General features: G+C 41.6%; 2 protein-coding genes across 2 annotated transcripts in view; one reads left to right on the forward strand and one right to left on the reverse strand.

The window, feature by feature from the left end:
* AP3S1 (adaptor related protein complex 3 subunit sigma 1) overlaps nt 1–11,145 on the reverse strand; it is a 30,053-nt gene extending 18,908 nt beyond the window's left edge. Inside the window, exons 1-3 of the mRNA XM_063129496.1 lie at nt 10,906–11,145; nt 6,202–6,293; nt 4,861–4,972 (exon numbers count right to left, since the gene is read on the reverse strand). Of these exons, the coding sequence (XP_062985566.1) occupies nt 4,861–4,972; nt 6,202–6,293; nt 10,906–10,974 (273 nt within the window). The 5' untranslated portion in view covers nt 10,975–11,145. The remainder of the gene's footprint in view (nt 1–4,860; nt 4,973–6,201; nt 6,294–10,905) is intronic.
* A 159-nt stretch (nt 11,146–11,304) lies between these two features.
* On the forward strand, nt 11,305–17,518 carry ATG12 (autophagy related 12). The gene is made up of 4 exons (XM_063129497.1): nt 11,305–11,514; nt 14,678–14,814; nt 16,677–16,739; nt 17,045–17,518. The coding sequence occupies exons 1-4, from the start codon at nt 11,322–11,324 to the stop codon at nt 17,102–17,104; spliced, it is 453 nt and encodes a 150-aa protein (XP_062985567.1). The 5' UTR covers nt 11,305–11,321; the 3' UTR covers nt 17,105–17,518.
* Nucleotides 17,519–21,524: the final 4,006 nt, after the last annotated feature.

Raw genomic sequence — 21,524 nt, forward strand, 5'->3', positions numbered from 1 at the left:
CTTTTTAAAAACCAGCAATGGAGTAGAATTACTGATGGAAAATTACGTCTGAGAGATTAGAGAAGTTAAAACTATGCAGGTTAATCTTATCATTTCAATTGTAAAGGTGGACGTCAGCCACTACAGATGAAACCTTTGTACCAAGGATGTTTACAAAAATGGATACTACCTCTTGTAGGGAATTAGTGAGTTAAGGAGGACAGTCATTTCTACCTTAGTGAAATCAGAATGTTAAAATAAAATATGTTCAAAATGTAAGTGAATTTCTAGCTCCCCCTAATGTTTTATTTTGAGATTTATACTAAACAAACCAATAACATTTCCCCCTCAAAACACATGCTAACAGTATACATATATAGTACTTTTACAGTACAATCTTGTTCATGTTCACTCAGAAATTCCACTGAGTTCAGTGGGATTTATGACCAGGTAATATTGCAGCCCTAGGGCAGTATTCTCTTTGGCATAACGCTAATGTAAATTACATTGCTCTAGCATTATTATTATTATTAACATTCATGTACCATCTCATTTGCTAAAAAGCCATCAAGGTAATGTACAGCAATAAAAACAGTAACATTAAAAACAGTAAAATATTAAAAACTACACATTTTAAGAGACTAAATTGAAAAGATGGGTCTTTACTCTGTTTCTACAGGCCATGAGAGTAGGGGAAATCATAATTCTTGAGCGAGTTCACTCCATAGTCTAAGCGCAACACAGAAGAAAGTGCTTTTACACAAGACAGGCAGTCCATTAGATAGCCAGCTATGCTGCTATTAACAATAAGAGAGAAACATTCTGTTGATAAGAAGTTCTTTGCAGACATCTTCCTACAACCCCCTGAAGAAGGCCTTGAAAAGGTACAGGCCGAAACACATCAGGCTTTACAATGTACAATAGAAAGTTCAGCATCCTGAAAATTCATTTCTCCCTTCTTTTCACTAAACGTCCAGCAACAACATAGGATCAAGAAGCACTTCCAAATTACAGACCTGATCCTTGAGGAGGAGCATAATTCCTTCCAGAACAGAAAGAATTCCAGTGCCTGAGTCAGACTTTCTACTAACAAACACTATCTTCATCTTGACTGGAGTTAACTTCAGCCTGCTCACTCTCAGCCAGCTCATTATCGAGCCCAGGCAACGTTCAAGGGTTTCAAGTGCTTCCTTGATGTTAGGTGACAAAAAGCAATAGAGCTGCTCCCAGCAGATTCATGTACACATTCTAGGTTTCAGTCAGAACCAGTGAGAACTCTAAAGGGGCTATCCAAGATGCTTTGCAAACACACACACTTATTCACTTTTCTAGTACTTTGTAGGCTTGCCTCCTGTTTTCACTGGGATTGGGCCTGCACAACCAAATTAACGGTGGAACTTAATAGTGGACCGCCGCTTTGAGAAGAAGTTACCAACTAGAAAAACAATAACCATGGGAGACTCAGCCAATGGAGACAGTAGCAGCAGCAGCAATTTTTGAATAGAAGAGGGTGGAGAACTCAAGAGAGAGCTTTCCTTTTCTTTTAAATGAAGCCAAGGACTCTGGAGCCAGCCAGGCACACAGTCTGATAGGTGAATCTTTTATTGTGGGGGAAGAGGGAGAATTCAAGAGATAGGTGGGTTAGGTGTCGTTGCTTTGCTATGCTATGTGTACACGGGGAGCTCTTGCTATTTTTAAGAACAATTCCATTTGTGGGTGCCCTTTGTACCTAAATCATGGCTGGCTGCAGTAGAGGAAAATTCCTGGCTGAATACACAAAACAAAACAAAACACAACAACTAACTGACGTGGCCATGGCTGCTGGGGAAGAGGAAAAATTAATTTTATGAACGGGGGGCTGGGCAGTTGCTTTCCTCAGTAGGATTGGACATTGGCCACTCTATATGTCTGAGAAGATCCAATAAGTTGTTTAGGGAACCCCGTCAAAACAAAAAGGAACACACCAGATAATATCCTCAATATGCTACTTTCTATCCTAGTAATTTCACATCCTCATACTTCATAATTTCCAGTGTGGTCATTGTGTTAGTCTGATGCAATAAAAAAAGAACAGCCTGGCGTCTTTATGTGAAGATGTGAAGGTATGGTGGGGGGGGATTCAAGGGGGTAAAAAGATTTCTGACCCACCCCTACAAGGTTCGTTTTTGTTTTTTTCAAAAAATAATAATGGAAAAATGGAACAGCTATGGACTATGAAATTCTTTTTAAGAATTAAGTACATGTGTTTATATATCATTACCCCCACCTTTACTTCCCATAAATTGATTTCTAAAAATAAGAACAATTCTATAAGAAGACTAGAGACATAAAATACCTGAAAATAATGAAGCCATGGGGAAATACTTTTTTTTAATCCTCTCTGTAAGGTCCCCAGATTGCTTAAAGGACCGAGGGGACAGGAGCAGGCAGAAATAACATCGGGGACTGCTCCTGTTGGACTCTTCCCCCCCCCCCACAGGGCAAACTGCCATCTTGGCCCTGTGGGGAAGAAGAAGGACCGAGGGGATAGGAGCAGGCAGAAGTAACATCGAACATCGGGGCCTGCTCCTGCTGGACTCTTCCCCCCCCCCCCCACAGGGCAAACTGCCGTCTTGGCCCTGTGGGGAAGGGGAAGGACCGAGGGGATAGGAGCAGGCGGAAGTAACATCGGGGACTGCTCCTGTTGGACTCTTCCCCCCCCCCACGGGGCGGGCTGCCATCTTGGCCCTGTGGGGAGGAAGAAGGACCGAGGGGATAGGAGCAGGCAGAAGTAACATCGAACATCGGGGCCTGCTCCTGCTGGACTCTTCCCCCCCCCCCACAGGGCAAACTGCCATCTTGGCCCTGTGGGGAAGAAGAAGGACCGAGGGGACAGGAGCAGGCAGAAGTAACATCGGGGACTGCTCCTGTTGGACTCTTCCCCCCCCCCCCCACAGGGCAAACTGCCGTCTTGGCCCTGTGGGGAAGAGGAAGGACCGAGGGGATAGGAGCAGGCAGAAGTAACATCGAACATCGGGGCCTGCTCCTGCTGGACTCTTCCCCCCCCCCCCACAGGGCAAACTGCCATCTTGGCCCTGTGGAGAAGAAGAAGGACCGAGGGGACAGGAGCAGGCAGAAGTAACATCGGGGCCTGCTCCTGCTGGACTCTCACTCTCTCTCTCTCTCTCTCTCTCTCTCTCTCTCTCCTCCCTCCCTCCTTGACTCCTTTTCCTTGTGTGTCATGTCTTTATTAGATTGTAAGCCTGAGGGCAGGGACTGTCTTTTTTGCTAAGTGTAAGCCGCTCCGAGAGCCTTTTTTGGCTGAGGAGCAGGGTATAAGTATGATAAATAAATAAATAAAATAAAAATAAAGGTTCTTAAATTAAAACAGATTGCTTATGATGCCTAAGCTAAGTCTTTTCTAGCAAAAGCAAATCTCAATAGTATTTCCTTCAGTCAAAATTTCCCTAAGCTCCACCCCAACAGCAACAGGTTTAGGAATTTCCTTAAACCAGCTTATGAACATGAAAAGACATTGTACACCAATCTTCATCTACCTACAGTTCTTACTGCTTGTTCTGGCTTCTAGGATGATTCAGAAGTTGCTCAACTTTCTTCTGGTTAGACATAAACCTAACATATTTTAGGTTCCTATTTTGTTATGTATAACTTGCTTTGTTTGGCATATTAAATTTAAAAGTACAGTTAATTCATATATTACTAACTGAGTTTACTTTTCAAAGTTTTTAAATATAATGATAATTTTATGAGGAAACCACATTATACATAATATAACATTAGAAACATAAAGCAGCCTTCCCCAGGCTGGTGCCCTCCAGATATTTTGGACTACAACACCCAGTATTCCTAATCATTGGTCATGCTGCCTGAGGCTGCTGGGAGCTGAAGTTCAAAATATCTGGAGGGTACCAGTTGGTGAAGACCGTCCTAAAGTAACACGGTGTTTTTGATCAGTAAAGAGTGCTAACAAATTAAATAAGTATTGGTTATTTTCCCCAAAAATACAGTTTCTGAAAAAGAAAAATGGGGAAACTGTCCCCCTCCCCCCCCCATGGCTTCAAAATTTCTGCAAATTCTACATTCCTAGCTTTGTCAGATTTTATATAATATCATGTTCCAATTAGAAGGTACCAAGACCCTTTAACCTATAAAAGAACTACTTTGGTTGCTTGTTTGTTGCCAAAATAGGATAAAAAATAGGATTAAAAAACAAGTTATGTCCCATCACCCTATCCCACCTCCAATAATTTTAGCACTTTCAAAACTGGATATCTATCAACATCCAAGCAGCCTTGTTAAAACTTCATACCACCCTGATCTTCTCACTGCATGATACACACACACTAAATAAACACTCAGTGCAATCCAATGCACGTTTACATAGAAGTAAGCCCCACAAAGTTCAGAGGGGCTTACTCCCAAGGGTGCATAAGAATGCAGCCTTATTTAGAGTAAAAGCAGTGGATAACTGCTTTTCTCCACATAGGCCACTAACTCATACCAGTATGTACTACAGAATGCCTATGAGTACAAAAAGAACAAGAGAAACATTCTCAGAGAAGACTCAGTACTTTTGCATACCACTACAACCTGAAGGCTAATAGTGGTTTACTAGTGTCACTTTTCCAGTATGAAGCCGTCAAGTTTCTTTTAAAAAAATGCTGCTGCACAAGCACTAACAAAAAGATTTTGCCCAATGAATGGCTCTCCAATGTGCCTGGTACAGAAGTGAGCCCATCCAAATAGCAATTTACCAAAATAAATACTTCATTCAAAGTCTCACTAGCTCAAATCTAATAAAATAGAATATTCTTCAGTATCAAATTCATAAATATTAAAAAACAGTTCAAAAACATAATGACTCCCCTATAAATGACTTACTTGTATTAGATCTAAAATGCCAAGTTCACTTTCTGAAGAATCAACACAGAAGACAAAGTACAACGTGGCATAATGTCGGTATATCAATTTGTTGTCAGATCCACCTATTAATCTAAAACAGAATAAGTTAAGCATCAGAGCAATTAACAACAACATTCCAAGTTGCCTTTGTTATTGGCTACAACACTTTTTTAATTTAGAAAGAAAATCATGAAATGGCAGAAATTAGTTATGCACAGTGGTATCACAGACAAGACATTAAAATTAAAATCACTGTAATCGTATCAGTAGTCAGTGACTCCTAGAGCAATCTGTACACCACAGCTGCAAATACTGTGCAGAAGTCTATCCACACTGCTAATGAAAGGGATAGTTAATGATCCAAATATACTGAAGGTAACGACTCAAATGAACAACATTATATAGTGGCTGGGGTTTTTGACTTCTGTAGCCTGGCAAAACAACCCATGAATAACTCACATTACCAGGTTCATGCATAAAAACAACCCACATTTTAAACAACCCAGATTTTTCACACCCCATGAGATAAACAAACCATGGGTTAGTGCAGAGGTTGGTAACACAGTGCCCACAGACACCATGGCACACATCAGGACCCCCTCCAGGACCACACCACCTTCCCCTGACAGACCCCTTTTTCCTCCGCCCACCGCTTGTGCACTGCTCATCTTCCCACTTTTCCTTCCTTCTCCCACAGTTTACCATGCTGTTCTCTCTCAACCCCTTTTCTTCCTTCCCACCACCTCACCCATACATTCAGCCACTTCGCCTTTCCTGCCCTCTAGTGTTGTCTCCACCCTGTGCACAACACTGCCACCCCTCCTTTCTTCCTGCTGCTGCTATTGTCTTTCTCCTCCCCCAGGTTCAGAGAACAGATCAGGATCATTAGTTGAGTTGGAAGAGCAGTGGGGGTGTTAGGGTGTAAGTGGACAGCAGAACAAGCAATGGGATGGGCAGACGGTGGGAGAAATGGCAAATGTGCTCCAAGAGCAGAAAAAAATGCCTACCCCAGGGTTAGTATTCTGTGCAAATAAAGTCTTTGTGTGTTTGCTAGCATGGCAAGGTCCTTAAGGTAGACTGTGGTTGTTGTTTTTTGTTATGTTTATCAATCATTCAAAAGCTCCTCTACTAAGGAATGAAAATGCAGTGACATGACACCTTTGGCCACCATCAATTAGGTATCACAGCAGTATATGCAAATTATCTCTCAAGTTCATGCTTTGTAAAAGTAGCATTTACAGAGTTTTATGTTTAAGAGTTTTAGCATCTGTAATAAATCTCAATACTACACAAAACAGCTTCGAATTTGATCATACTTACAAGCCTCCTTCTAGGAAGTTACAAACATTTTCATCACGTTTTGACACTAAATGAAATGTTTCTCTGATAATTTGTTGCTGTGTATCTTCACTCTGGAAAAAAGGAAAAGGGATTAGGCTAGTAATGCAGCAGTATGTAACCAAAGCTTCAAAATATAGTAGTATAGCATAAGTACTGTCCACCACAATACATGGCTACATTATCCAAGTAATAAGGCCATTTACTGATCATAATTCCATCACTAACATTTTAGGATAATATAGAAAATAGATACCAACATCTTAGGTTCTATTCTGGAGTAGGAGCAGCATTTAAACTAAGGGCACAAACCTATAGGTTGAGCTTCTAATAGACAAAGAGCTCCGAGTTTGGAGCTCTGTCTATCCTATGCCCTGCTGGCAAGAGTCTGCCAGATGAGAGTAGGACTACGGCTATGTCACCTCTGTTCCGCCATTAAAATACAAAAAATAGCTAGATGGGCCTCTGAGCCTGTCTAGCTGAATCTTTCTGTGGGTGAACAAAAGACTAGAGAGGCCATAGCATCCTGCATATCCTGGCCTCTCCTTTCTCTGCCCACTAGCATGCTTCCTTTTCTCCCTTTTGGACTTCTCTTATGAGAGTACAGTTGCAACCCCATCAGAGAACCTTTCCCCCATAGCTAGGAGAGGCTAGATTCAGACAATGCAATAACCAATGGTGGTTTAAATAGTCAACCGTCAGTTGAGTGGTCAACGTTTGGTTATTGTGTTGTTTGTCAGGCAAAAACCACCCCACGGTTGACTATTTCCCCAAAATAACCAACTGAGATAACCAACACTTTGCAGAGTTAACTATCCGCACAACCGTTGGTTAGCGTGTTGTCTGTTGGGCTCAGTGGACTATTTTGCAGGGTTGAGTGGATTATTTTGGCTGGCTACAAAGTTCCCAGGAAGAGTGATCAAAACTGCACCAGCTGCTCCGCTACAGCCAGCACAACTCACAGAGGCTGCTGGGATAGCACTGGGAGGACTGAGGGAGGAGGGAAGGTGAGGAGAGGGGTGGAGGCTGTAGCTGAGTTTGGACGACATGCTAATCAGCTGGGGGGGGGGTTGTAATAGGAACAGAATGGGAAACAACCATTGATTAGCGTGTTGTCCGAACTCAGCCAGAGACAGTCAAATGCTGGGTTGACTATTAGTCTACTTAATGCCAGCCCCAACCACTCCACAGTTGTGCAGGAACATGTTGTGAGGGGAGTACCCACAAAATAACCAACTGTGAGTTGACTATTAATCCACCATTAACTAAAGTGTTGTCTGAACGCAGCCAGAATCATGATCAGAACTCTTCCTCCATGCTCATAGCTCTATCTACAGGAAAGTAAGAGATTTGCAGCATCCTATGGGCACCCCAGACTCTTGTCTCGAGGCCATAGATTTGCTCTCTAAATGTATTCCATGCAAACTGATCACAACTCCAGTAAAGTAAGTACTTACTTACTTAACTCCAGTCACTAATCACTACATTAGAACATTGTACAACACTTTTTCCTGTCCTAGTTTATTATGACTTTCAAAACATTAAGCTGAGTAAATGCCCAGACAGAAAACCATGATCTGAAGCACTGTCAAACTCATCGATTCATTATATGCACACACAAATCAGATTTGTATCTAGCCCCTTAAACAAAGGAGATTTTACAAATATCCTTGACAACCTTTTGCATTTAGTTCTTTAAGTTTATCACCATATAAAAATGTAGGTTTATCACAGCACAGGAAATTAATTTCCTTCTGTGAAAACAGCTGGGCCAAAATCATTTTTTGCAGTCATTCAATCATGACTCACAAAAAATACCTATTTTTGAAGTCATGGTTCTATGAAGTTTAAAGAGCATCCACAGTTTAATTCTCAATTATGTCTCACTGAAAAAGATATAATAGTCAGAGCCTCTACCAAGTGAGGGCACTGTAAGCTCCCTTCAGTTTTTCAGCTGAGTTTAAACCATTTAGGAAAAAATATGATTAAACATAATCCATGCCCTTAATTCACAAAAGAGTTGCAGCCATTTACTGCACTATGGAAAGCAGGAAAATTGATATGTAAAAATGCATCCAAAACTTTCCCAGATAAGAGAAGAAAGAACAAGCCGATTGCTAACGAGCCCAATACAATGTATATCCCATTAAAAAAAATCAGTGACCTTAGGCAAACCTAACTCTACATAGGATAGGGATATTAGAGTGATTTTATTTGAAAGCCAAGATACTATTGTGAGATTAAAACAAAAAATGAAAATTCAGTATGTCTACATTTGCCTTGGTACCCTTCTGCACGACTGACTGAATGAATGAAAGAAGTGATGTAACAACAGCTTCTATTCCCCTTCCCATGGCAAACCACCAAATAAGGCAATCCCAACAGCTACATAATTGCTCTTAAGAACCATCTTCATTTTGTTGGATAATAGGAATAATTCTGCATGCTTCCACACATGAGGGAGGTGATAGAGAATTCCTGTGGCTTGATCAGTTCCTTTTCCCTGTTCCCTCCCCTTCTTCTTCCCTTCTTCCTCTGCCTGTGCAACAAGTGCCATGTAGTTCTCTCCAGAGAGGAAGCAAGTAGCCATACTTCATACCTTCACTCACATACATGAGCATCCAGTACAGAGAGGGAAGAGTGGCAGCAGTGACTGTTCCTTCCTGGCTCTGCAATTTTGCTATACTGGCTTTTTTGCCTGTCCAGTTGGGGCTCTTCGGGGAGAGAGGGAAGGAAGCTGGACAGGCCTCAGGATAGCTCATATCCCAGCCACTCCAATCCCCCCTTCTCCTTGCCCACTGGAACACCCTTTTTACCCCATCTCTGAGGTCAATCTCCGAACTGCAAAGAGGCAGCTCGCACCAGCTGTAAGAAGGAGGGGGGAAATTGTGGGTTCCTGGATCTGAATTATCCAATGCCCCCCTCAGATGCTATCTAGGGACCATAGGATTGTTCCCTAAGTTGATCTGAACTTCTTTTAAACTGGCTGTAGCCTGTGTTTATTGCCTCTAATACTAATTGCTGTGTTATCGTAATTTCTGTATATAAAATAACTCTGCTGTAAGTCACACCAGACCCTCCAACAGATTTCACATGTATGAGCTTTTCTATAAGAGTACCAACAAATGTACATCTATGTTTCACTGACCCACTTGATATGATCATACCAACTGAAATAATAACCCCAAAATACCCACGGGCTATTGAGGTTTGCTGCCCACTCCAAACAAGGCATGCCACCCAGGTTCAGACAACATGGTAAGCAGTGCCAGTACAGGTAATTAGGGAAATCTGGCCTGTAGCCTATGTCAGCCAGTGGTCATGCAAACTGGGCCACTGGGTATGCATCCTGCTATTCAGAATGAATGGTGACAAGTACATATGGCAAGACACATGTGTGCATTCATCACCCTTAAATGTGCAAATGTAATACGAGACCCCGATTTTTCTACTTAGGAATGATATCGGGCTGGTTTGCACAATTAAAACAAGCTATGGTGGCTTATCCTGAGCTGTGGCATATTTTATTTATTTATTTATTACATTTCTATACCGCCCAATAGCCGGAGCTCTCCAGCTATGCAGGGAGTAATTTGCACGATCACTGCCCGGACACAGCTTATATTGTCTGAACCAAGTCCACATGGATTGTTGGAGTGTTAAGCAACCCCCAAATAACTCATGGGCTGTTGTAGAGTTTAAGCTACTGTGGCTTGTTCTGACCTTGAAAACTGAGTTATTGTGTTGCTTTCAGTTATATGGGAAGCAACTCTAAAAACACACACACCATACTTTGCAATTCTCTCCTAATGACAAAAATCCACTTATTATATTGCCTTTCTGTATACCTAATATTTTTAAACATGACAGACTTCATAACAATCCACCAGGATCAATCCTACTTCTTATCCCAAAGGCTGGCTAAGTATCACATATCACTAATTAGAAAATATATTTAGTTACCAGGAAACTTGAGAACTGAACCACATCCAGCTACACTCTCGTTTCTCCTCTTACCTGCTAACAAAGCTTTACAGTTGCCACTGTCTCCTACTCCAAACCCCAATCAAGCGACCTCAGCTGCAGCAAAGCGAAGTCTAACCATGGATTTTGGGGGGCCTTTTTTCTGCACTCCCAACTCAAGGTGGCCCTGAACGGGGGTGGGGTTGTCCTGAAGAGGGAGCAACAGCTCTGTGGTAAGGGACAAGTGGTAGATGGGTAATGTGTTGCTACGGAGATCTTTACCTGGGCACCAGAAAAAATATGGGGACGGGGCGGCAGAAAAGCGCAGCGGGCGCTTTCCGAGAGAGTAGGTGAAAAATGCCTTTCCGTCACGTGATCAAGTTGGGCTAAAGTATTTTGTTGGTTTTAACTGATATTGCTAGTCTCCTTGGGCTCTTTCGAGAGGAAAGGCGAGGCACAAAAACGATAAATAAATGGGTTCCAGCATGGGGAGAGGAACCATCTACTTGACCCTGGAGGCGTTTGTGCGAAGGGCTCTCGGGCTCTCTCCCCACACCCTCCTTCACGTAAAGGGGAACCTGCGCCCTAGAGCAAAGGCAGCCAGGCAGCCGCGCCTCCCGAGTCGAGGCAACTAACGGTCTTGCGCCAAACCCAGCTCGCTTCCCCGCTTCCGACTCCTTCCCTCACTCGCTACTCGGCCTCCGCGGCCCGCCGGGCACTCACGTAGCGCTGGTAGAATTTGGAGAGCCGCGGCTTCCCATGGTTGTTGAAAATGAGGATCGCTTTAATCATGGTGAGGGCGGGAGGGCAGTTGGTGAGGAGCCCAAAGGAGGCGGCGGCGGCAGGGTCTGCCTCTGCCCCTTCCCCGTAACGCGCGCTCGCGGCCCTGAAGGAACCTTCTCAGCCCCCTCTGCAAAGCACGGCAGCGACGCGCAGCGAGAGACCCAGCCGCTCCTCACTCACGTGACAGGCGAAAGAAGAAGGGGAAAACACACCCCGATCACCTGACTTACACTCACTCCGGAGACGGCAGCTCGCGAGGGACAAAATCTAAACAGACTCGCCATGGTCACGTGCTCCTGACACGAGCTTATAAAAGGGAGCCCCAGCAAGGACGCGATTTCCGCTTTGGGGCTATTATGTCGGAAGTAGCTGAAGAAGAGCAGCCTCTGGCTGCTCCTCTTTCGCCTCAGGACGGGGGCCGAGGTGAAGGTGGGGAAGAGGCCCCTGAAAGTGGAGGAGCCGGAGCTGCGGTGGGGGTGCTCGAGGCGGCTCCCCCCTCAGCCATTTCCCCGGTGACCGAGGAACCTGCTGGAGACACGAGAAAGAAAAGTAAACTGGCGGGTCGACCTGGGACCACTGTTTGGATAGGCGGGTGGGGGAAATCGCATCAGCCGCCGTAGATATCGCAGCCCGCAAGGGAGGGGGGCGGCGGCTTTCGAGTTCCCAAGCAGACCCAACCTACTATCACCGTATGCTCCTTGTTCTTCCTTGGGGCTCCGCAGCGCTGATCTTGCCCTCCATATTACTACTCTACTCCAACCTGGTACACACTGCAGGTTTTGGATTATAACTCCCATCAGACAGCATAGCTAATAATCAGGAATTATTGGAGTTGTACCCCAAAACATCTAGAGGATTCCATGTTGGGGAATTCTGGTTTATAGGGATTCCATATTCCTGGTCAAGTATCCTGTCCAATATTCTGCTAGTTTGGAATATCTCTAGTGTTGGGAACCCAGCACAGGATCGGAATTACCCTATTTCTTCGATTCTAAGACGCACTTTTTTTCCCATATAAACATCTCTAAAAATGGGGTGCATCTTAGAATCGCGGGTGTGTCTTAGGGTTTTGTTTTCTGTTGGTGGTACTGAGATTAGTGTGCGTCCTACAATCGAAGAAATACAGTACATTGATCCCTCACATTTTTGCCTAACTATCTCCCTGTCTGACCTTACAGAGGAGCTATTATCATGTGTAGTATTGAGAGCCCCAAGGCTGGTCTTGGAACACTTTAATGTTTCAATCAAGGTTACATTGTCAAGAACAGCTCATAATATCTGCCCAACACATGTGGCAAGACACACTTTTAATGTGGCTGCAGTTCTGGATAGGGGGGAAATAATCTGTGAGTGGAGGAGCCAGATTGTTGGCATGGCCAGATCATTGCCTGATCAGATTTGACCTTCAGGCTACCTATATATTCTACAGAGATGGGGAGCTGAATTTGATGGTCTGCTTCTGGAAGTTACTAAATCCAGATAGACATCTGAAGTCTCTTAGGGATTTTCTGAAGGCTTGGCTGGTGGTCCTGCTGATACCTTGGTCTCCATTAGGAATGAGGTGACTTGGGCTATCAATATGATCGTTTCCAAATGTCCTCAGCCTAGTCGTAGAGTCCTGTCATCTCCTTGGTGCACTCATCATTCTCAGAGTTGGGGCTGATACTTAGAATGCAATTGGAGGAAGATTCTTAGTGAATACAATTGAACACAAGTAAGAATTCATCTTTGATCTTATTCTGTGATGGTTATCGTGACACAGAATTCTTATTTCTCCACCACCATTTCATCCGCTCAGTGTTATCCAGTGGAGCTTCGTTGGGTGGTTAAAGGCCTCTTGAGTGTAGTCTCTGGAATGCAACAGTTTGAACCCTCAAAATCCAGTTTGCTGGACATTTTGTGGTTTAAGTCAGTTGTATCCTTGCTGACTTGGAAGCCATTATTTTGACAAGGTCAGAAATGGACTGGGCTAATGCACTATTTAGTCATGTTGTCAATGCTTCCAGTTTGTGCAACCTGAGGACATTGACAAACTGCTTGGAGGATTGAAACCTATCACTTCCTCTTTAGACTTTTGCCTATCTTAGTTGTTAAATCAGTCAGAGATGGGCTGGGTGTTTGGACCTTAGAGGTGGTTAATACCTCCCTTTGGGATGATAAGTTGCAACAGCTTTGAAGGAAGCTGCTTCCTTCAGATGTTTGCAGGAAAGCTTGGAAGACCCATCTATTTTTGCTGGCCTTTCTGTAGTTCTTGTGCAAGCTGATTTTCTATTTAAATTTTATTGAATATGTATTAACTTTTTGTTGTAACTGTTTTGTACAGATTTTTTTCTTGTATATCTCCTTAAGAGGGTTCTACCCTTAAAAGCAGCCTAAAAGTAATGTTAAATTTTAGGATGCTTTTCATGATGTTTTAACAATGTTTTTAATCAGTATTTTATATTTACTGTTGTTCCCCGCGTTGATCAAAATGAAGAGGCGGGTAAGAAATAATAATAATAATAATAATAATAATAATAATAATAATAATTAAATAAAGGAAGCAGTGGTGCTGCCTTCATAGAAGAAACCAAGTTTAGATCCTATGATTTCAAATAACTATCACCTAATCTCAAATTTGCCATTCTTGAGCAAGGTGTTAGAGGTCAACTCCAGGCAGTATTGAATGATACTGACTACTTAGATCCGTTCCAATCTAATTTCAGGCCAAGTTACGGCACAGAAACATCCTGGAATGTGCTGATGGATGGCTTATACCAAGAAATGGAGAGGGAGAATACAAGTGTGTTGGAACTCCTAGACATTTCAATGGCTTTCAGTAGCAAATGAGGGAAGCTCAGATAGCAGTGGCCAGGAGTGCTTTTCATCAGCTCAGCCTGGTATGCTAGCTACAGCCCTGTCTGGAAAGGTCTAACTTTGCATCATTAATCCACTAGTGATATCCGACAGATGCTCTATAGTGGGCTGCCTTTAAAGATGGTTCAGAAATTCCAGCGGATGCAAAATGCAACCATCCACATCCTAGAGGAGACTAAGCCTATACTGCACCAGCTGCTCTAGTTACCAACTTGTTTGTGAGCCCAATTTAAAATGATGGGTTTAACTTTAAAGTTTGAAATGGTTGGTTCTGAGTTACTTGGAGTACTTGCCCACACTTTTAGATCAGCAGTAGAGGCCCTTCTTACTTGCCTGCTTTTGAAAGTAATTGGAATTAATGGGTTCAAGGGTGAGAGCTTTTTTCTGCAATGGATGCACACCTATCATCTGGGGTCCTTCAGGCACTATCACTGCAGGCTTTACGAAAGCCCTATTGGCCCATCTGTTTATTTTACCATCAAATAGATTATATTTATCTGAAATTAAGTATTGGATTTTATTGTTTTCTAGGCTGCAAGTTTGATTTATGATTATTTGTGACTATTAATCTTTTCATGTTTGTTTTATTACATTTAATTGTATAAGCTTGAGAGGGGTTTTCACTTAAATGTGGCCTAAAAATATTTACATGAAAGAATGAAAATAGGCATAAATGGATTTTCTTGTCCTCTTGTAGGATTTGTATAGATTAGGGATGATTTCTTCTGCCGTGTTCCCTTTTTATTCTGCTCCAGTTCCATTCTGTATTTTATTAGTCATCTTTCAGTATACTTTAAAACCATATGTTGTTTTCTATTTCCATTTGTTCTTATTTACCATGTGCTCTACTTCCTAGTTGATGTTTTGCTCAAGGCTGTTGGAGATACCCCTATAATGAAGACCAAGAAATGGACAGTAGAGAAAACCCGCACAATCCAAAGCCTCATTGATTTTATCAAGAGGTTTCTCAAGCTAGTAGCCTCAGAACAGCTGGTATGTGATATTTTTTCATTCCCAAATAGGAAACTAAGGGGAACCATAGAAGGGGAACACTACTGAATCAAAGTGGAGGCACATCTAGTCTTGCCATCCTGTTTCTGACAGTGGCCAAACAGATGCTGCCAGGAAGCTCACATGGAGGGCCTGAAGGCACCAGACCTTATTTCTTGTTTGTCCCCACTATTGTTTTAGTTCACAAATGGTAATCCAGTCATTCTGAAATTATTGCTGTGCTGAAACTAAATATTTAAATAAAGAAGTGTTGTGCACTGTAATGAAGCCCCAGAAAGATCATCATGCTCATAGTTCTGCACATAACATTCAATCAAGAATCATGATCCAACCCAAAATTTAGAGTGCTTCCAGACAAGGGGCAGTATCTAATGCTGCTGTTCTGCTTATGCCATTGATGTAGCATTAGTGTATGTGACCTCTAGCAAAAAGCCAATAGTGTATGCTGGAGTGATGGATTTTCTAGGGGAATCCATTGCTACACAATATGCTAATAGTGTTGCACTAGAGGACACTTATGCTAGTGCTACATCAATGGTGTAAGTGCAGCAATAGCACTGGATATTGCCCAAGCCTTTTATTATGCAATTGCCCTGACTCATTCACAAAAGTTTACAGGGGTCCCAGACAATGTAAGATGTTTCCACGTGGACAGCTCCTAATGGTACAAATAAAAACACATAGTGCAACTATTTTGTCTTTCCCACCTTAACAGGGTTTTCTTCTTTTTTCTTTTTTTGTGGTAAGAAAAGAGATGGACAAAGTGGTGGGAAAACATGGGAGTAGGTTAATAATGAAAGTTGATGTCTGAACCCCCACATAAAATTCTATGAATGAGGCAGGGGATTGACCAATAAAGCTCACCCAGAAGACCAATAAATCTCATTCAGAAGCACATGTCATCTTCCATTTGTAACCATCTTGAAGCTTTCTTAGATTTACATTCAATCTAGCTTTTTCCAAAAGCTTAGACAAATATGCCCTTGGCAATTGCCCATAAAGGATCTGAGGCTGTGATGCAGCAATTGTGGGTGAGAGAAATGCAAATCTGCTGCTGTTATTCTGGGGGCCAACATGCCTTTCCTTTTAATTCCAGTTACCTAAGTATGCTGAGGGTAGAATCCAACAGGGCGCTTAGTCCCTGCCGATTCCTTTTGCAAATGGTGGGTTCTGCCAATTCTCCTTTACACAAGGGAGATTTAGTGCTTCCTAGGGGAAGACCTATAACGAGTAGAAACACTCATTTCTGGAAGGAAGCAGGTCAGTAGAACTCATTTATGTGAGTTCAGTGTACCTGCCTCCTTCCAGAAATGAGCATTGCCCCGGAAGTGCTAAATCGCTATTGCACAAGTGATTGGGACCGCTTGCACAATGGAATTGGCAGGACATAAAGGAATTGGTAGGTGCATAAGCACCCTGTTGGATTCTTCCTTAAGTACTTAGGGGTTGTAGCAGAGAGGGAAAAGGGGGCAAGCTACCAGCCACTCTAGTTCTTCAGGCCAGTTTGTCTTTCTCCTTTTCTTTGGTAACTGCAAGACATCTTGAGGGAAGGGAAAGGTTGCTCAGTAGCACTTGGTCTTCTAGCTTGTAGCTGGAGATAGGCTGTTCTTCCCTTCAGCTTTGTAGTTCACAGTTCAATGGCATTTTGAGGCCATTGAACTGAAATAGAAATAGAAAGAGATTTCCATTACTATTTCAAAATGAATGTAAAATGTTCTGATTGGCATTTTGAAGGTAGAAAATATAGCAAATATAATACTCTTCAATAGAATTTTAATGTTTAGAAAATTTGCCTCTAATGTTTGTTAAAATGAACTTCTCAATGTGTCTCTTTTCTCATGCAGTTTATTTATGTGAATCAATCCTTTGCTCCTTCACCAGACCAAGAGGTTGGGACACTGTATGAGGTGATTGTCAGCTTTTTTCTTTTCTGCTCTTCATGTTGGAAACTAAGAGGTTGGTTTGGTTGCCGTAGAACTACATGTCTGAGATGTATTTGACTGGAACAAGTGTAGTGTGCAAAATTGTCTGAAAGTTTATTGTCAACAGGTGGCAGTATTTTCTAAGTAAATATCAGTAAATATTAACTGTATCTTTGCCTGTATTAATAGAGGACACAAGGGAATGCAGTGATCCAACTGTTTGCTGATATAAGTTTTAATTGGACATTAAAATTTAACTTTTTTGTTTTCCTCTTCTTGTTTCATTACAGTGTTTTGGAAGTGATGGCAAACTTGTACTGCATTATTGTAAATCTCAAGCCTGGGGATGAATTAAGAGCTACCATTGCTTAGGATTTTTAGAAAACTAATGTGCTATAATAAACTTCAGAGGCATTCCCCATGGACAAACTGAAGAAATGTGCATTTTTGCCCGTGGAATTCACTTTATTATTTCTCGTATGTTCTCTGGATATGTACAGAAACTACAAAGGCTTCTCATCCTGAGTTTAATTCAGTTGATAGCTTGTTTGTAGAAATAATTGTACATGTGCCATCTGTACAGCTGAGCTGCCTTTCGCTGGTCCAGGACTTTGCAGAGTTTCTATTTCTAGGAAAAGGTACTATCTCCTGACTTGGAGAGTACATAGATCATCATTTAACAAGGCTGTGTGGAAGTTACAGCTTCACAGAAGGATCCTTACTGTACATGAGCATCTGAGATAAACAGTTACATTTTCTATTTACTCTTGTCTATGATTCCTTACTTTAAACACAGTAGCTGGGATTCAACCTTATTTATTTATTTATTTATTTATTACATTTCTATACCGCCCCGCAGCCGAAGCTCTCTGGGCGGTTCACCTTGCATTCCATGAGTCAAAAGGGACTTTAGGATGGTGTTTCTCAATCAACAGGACACACACCCCTCTTTCCCCTTCCTACCTCACCACATGGAAAAATATATAAAATCAATTGCAGAAATGTAAATATGAAAATATCAGGGTGCTTTGAAAATAAGGTTTTCATTTAACACATTCTGTTTTCATCCTTGTCTCTGGCATGTATTTATTTATAATATTTCTTGGCAGGAGCCTTCCCAAGGTGGCATGCAACAGTAGAACTCAAAATAAGAAAAACGAATGCAGTAATAAAAGCAATAAAAAGCAACAGCAGCAAACATTCTAAAATAACAAACACCAGCATAAAACAAAACCTACAATTGCAACTGCAATCCAGTCCAATAAAACATAATCGGGGGAAAGCCAGAGTAAAGTAGTATGTTTTCAGGGCCTTCCTAAAAGACTACAATGACAGGGCCTGGAGGACCCCTGATGGCAACTTATTCTGGAGGTGTGGGGCCACTGGAAAAGGACAAAAAAAAAGTACATAATATAAAAACAGTTTAAATACAAACATGTAAACAGACAGTAGACAAACACACTCATATATGTGTCTGTGTGGACACACAAGCAATTTTAACAATCAACAATAACAAATCCTATGACCTGATTAAAAAACCTTACCATGTGCTGCCAAATGCCAGAGAGTAATCTGGTTCCCGAAAGATAACAATGTTGGCACCAGGCGTGCACTTCTGGGGTCTTAATTCCATAATCGGGGTTGCCACTGAGAAGACCCTCTCCCTTGTTGCCACCTTCTGAGTCAAAAGAGGCACCTGGAGGGGGTCCTTAGATGATAAGCATAGTCTGCAGGTGGGTTCATGCCCGGAGATGCATTCCATCAAGTATTATAGTCCTGAGCTGTTTAAGACTATATAGGTTGTAACCAGCACCTTCAATTGGGCTCAAACAGCCAGTTTAACTGCCAGAATTTGTGTTATATGTTTAGTTCTTGTCCTTGTTATCAGTTAGGCTGCTGCATTTTCCACAAACAGCAGTTTCTGAATTGTCTTCAAAGATAGCCCCATATATAGCTGTTAAGGTTCCACCTTTACCTGGACCCCTTGATCAGCTCCTTAAAGGTATTTTGCCTCTTTAAGAGCCCTTCCTTCCATCAGATGTCAAGTTTCTACCTTTTACCTTCCCTTCTCAGTAACGTGGGGTTAGGCGTGGTGTAAATGAGACTCCAGACAACAACATTTTAAATAACCTTACGAAAATCACATAAACTAAGGTATTTACTCAAATAAAGCTGTTAGATTTCAAAAGGCACTTATAATGAAAATAAAAGAAGTAAAACCACAATTTCCTCTAGCCTAGCTATGCTTTCACCTGTAGGCTTGGGCCTACAGTCTCTTCCAGCCTTCTGGCTGTACTTCTTCAGAGCTTTTCTCTGTTCCAGAGATCCAGTGGCTCTCTGCAGCCCTTTCTGTAGTTCCCACTGTCCTGTGTACAGTTAACTTCACCCCTTTTTATACCCTCCCCTAGAACTGAAACATACAATCAGGTGACCTGAAACTGAGGAAATGAAACTCAGGAATGCCCCCCGCCCCCACCAGGAGATTTTTGGGCCTTCAGGCTTAAACCAAACCCGAGCCTGTGAAGGCCTCAAACCTTCACAATAGCACATAAGAGTAATCTAATTTGATTACCAGAGTATTGAAGACAAAAGCCAGGTTATCCCTGTTCAGATAGGGGCATAGCTGGCCCACTAACCAAAGATGGTTGAAGGCTAAGTGCCACTGAAGCCACCTGAGCACCAAATGACAAAGATGGCTCCAGGAGAACCCCGAAGCTCTGAACCTGCTGCCTCCATCTAGTCAGAAGAACCATCCATTAACAGCATCACAGTCTTGTCTGGATTGAGTTTCATTTTATTAACTCTCATCCAGTCGTTTGTCACAGCCAGGCACGGATCTAGCCCACCCATAACATTAATAGAGATAAAAATGTCATGGGTCAAGTTTGGGTGTTATGAATGTGCTAGATCAGTCAATTCTGAATGACAAGGTAGGACAATTCATCAGCCCAACTGTTGTATAGCCAAGAACTCAGTATGCCACAATTTGCTCTATATAACAGTGCCAGCAGAAGAAATCTGTTCAAGTCCAGTGTGGGGAGATATGAATGCCTGAATAATTTAGACAAAAATTGTGGATAACTTATCAGTACAACAGGGACAACTAAAATGTTATAAAGTAGTAAGCAAGCTTTCATGTGTGAACATGACTTTTTCTTTAGGCTGTATTTATTTATTTATTTATTACATTTCTATACCGCCCAATAGCCGAAGCTAGGCTGCTATTGTGCATCAATGCACATTCAAGAACTTGCCAGAAATGGCAAAGAGAGAAAGAATAGCAACATTTTTTCTCCAGCCTCTTTTTTCTTTTTCTGAACTTCTAATCTGAGGAAAAAATGTTCTGCTGAACTCAAAATCTTATTTCTACTTTGTGGCATTATAATAGGACCTAATAAGTAGAAACGTATTTGGGGGAGAAGCATTTCATCCATGGAAATAAAGGTGACACTTCCAAGGCCCATGTAAGCGACTGAGCAGTGAAGTTCTGCAGTGTTCTTTCCAATGATGTGCTTTGGGAATTAAGTTACGTTACTCTGAGGTCAAATTCATTTTATTTGAAGTTTATTACAGACATTCTCTCCTCTTGGAGATAATAAAAAAATGTTATAACCCTTGAGTTAGGTCTGCATGGTATTTTTTTAAAAGCACATTTCTATTTATCGAGAAATATAATTTAGCCTATACAGCGTGTAATTCTCTGTGTTCACATAGAACTGGATTTTAGTTGTATTCTTAGTTGCATATTGTGCAAAATGGTACAAAATGTAAAATATAGAAGTTATCTGTGAGGATTGTTCAGAATGTTACCTTGCAGGATAATTTTAGAAATATATTTAATGTTTAATTTATAGAATATGTAATAAAAGGTAACAATGCCTACTTCAAAAACTTCATATCTGAATGGGACTTCGATAGCTAGGGAATCTCTTTCTGGGGTACAACTTCCTTTTCAGAGCCTTTGTGCAATCTACCCTATGTAACACAACTATGTAATGGCAAAAAGAGCTTCATATCTCATATTGGTTGCATTGGCAGAGAGGTAATGTCACCGTTGACAACTTTGTAAATATGGGAGTAAGGAGAGTGCACCTTTGACCCCTTGTTTTCCAACTAGTGAAAGTATTTTAATTTTGGGAAAATAAAATTCTTTGAGAATGCAAATGGACCCATGTCTTAGACTTCATTAGAATAGCTACTAGGGCTATTTGTAGAATATTAAATGAACTAATGGAATATTTTATTATTCATTTCACTTTGCAGCCTATAGTTAAAATATTTATACTGCAATGTTTCTAAATATTCAGAGCACTTTCTTAGTAATCCTGACAGCAACCTTCTATGGACAATTCTATCCCTCTACTATAGATGGACCAGTCAGTAGGAGAAACAACTACCGATAGTAGGTTCATAATAGAAACATAACAAAAACATGCAATAAATGTTAATGTGTTTTTTATAGATCAATAACCAATTAGTTAGAATTAGCTAGTTTTCCAGGACATGTTTGTGTGGTGAAAATAGAAACTTGTCCTCTGTATGGGTTGGGAATCGCTGGATTGATGCTTGCCTCCATTGTGCCTGGCTAAAGATAATACATTCTCAAATAAGGAACATTCTTGCTTTTGGGTCTCATTTCTGCCACTCCCTCCTCCTGTCTTATTTGCAACTTGTTCTGGCCATATCACAAACCCTCTTCACTTTCGCTTGTGTGTCACATCAATGCACATTCAAGAACTTGCCAAAAATGGAGAACTGCTTCTGATTCAA

Source organism: Elgaria multicarinata, chromosome 6, assembly GCF_023053635.1.
Source record: "Elgaria multicarinata webbii isolate HBS135686 ecotype San Diego chromosome 6, rElgMul1.1.pri, whole genome shotgun sequence".
NCBI classification, from domain to species: Eukaryota; Metazoa; Chordata; class Lepidosauria; order Squamata; family Anguidae; genus Elgaria; species Elgaria multicarinata.

Bases quoted from the DNA above. Each gene is read 5' to 3' on its own strand.
- ATG12 (XM_063129497.1), top strand. From the start codon at position 11,322: ATGTCGGAAGTAGCTGAAGAAGAGCAGCCTCTGGCTGCTCCTCTTTCG. The intron at 11,515-14,677 runs GTAAACTGGCGG...TCTACTTCCTAG, and splicing joins TGGAGACACGAGAAAGAAAA to TTGATGTTTTGCTCAAGGCT. The intron at 16,740-17,044 runs GTGATTGTCAGC...GTTTCATTACAG, and splicing joins AGGTTGGGACACTGTATGAG to TGTTTTGGAAGTGATGGCAA.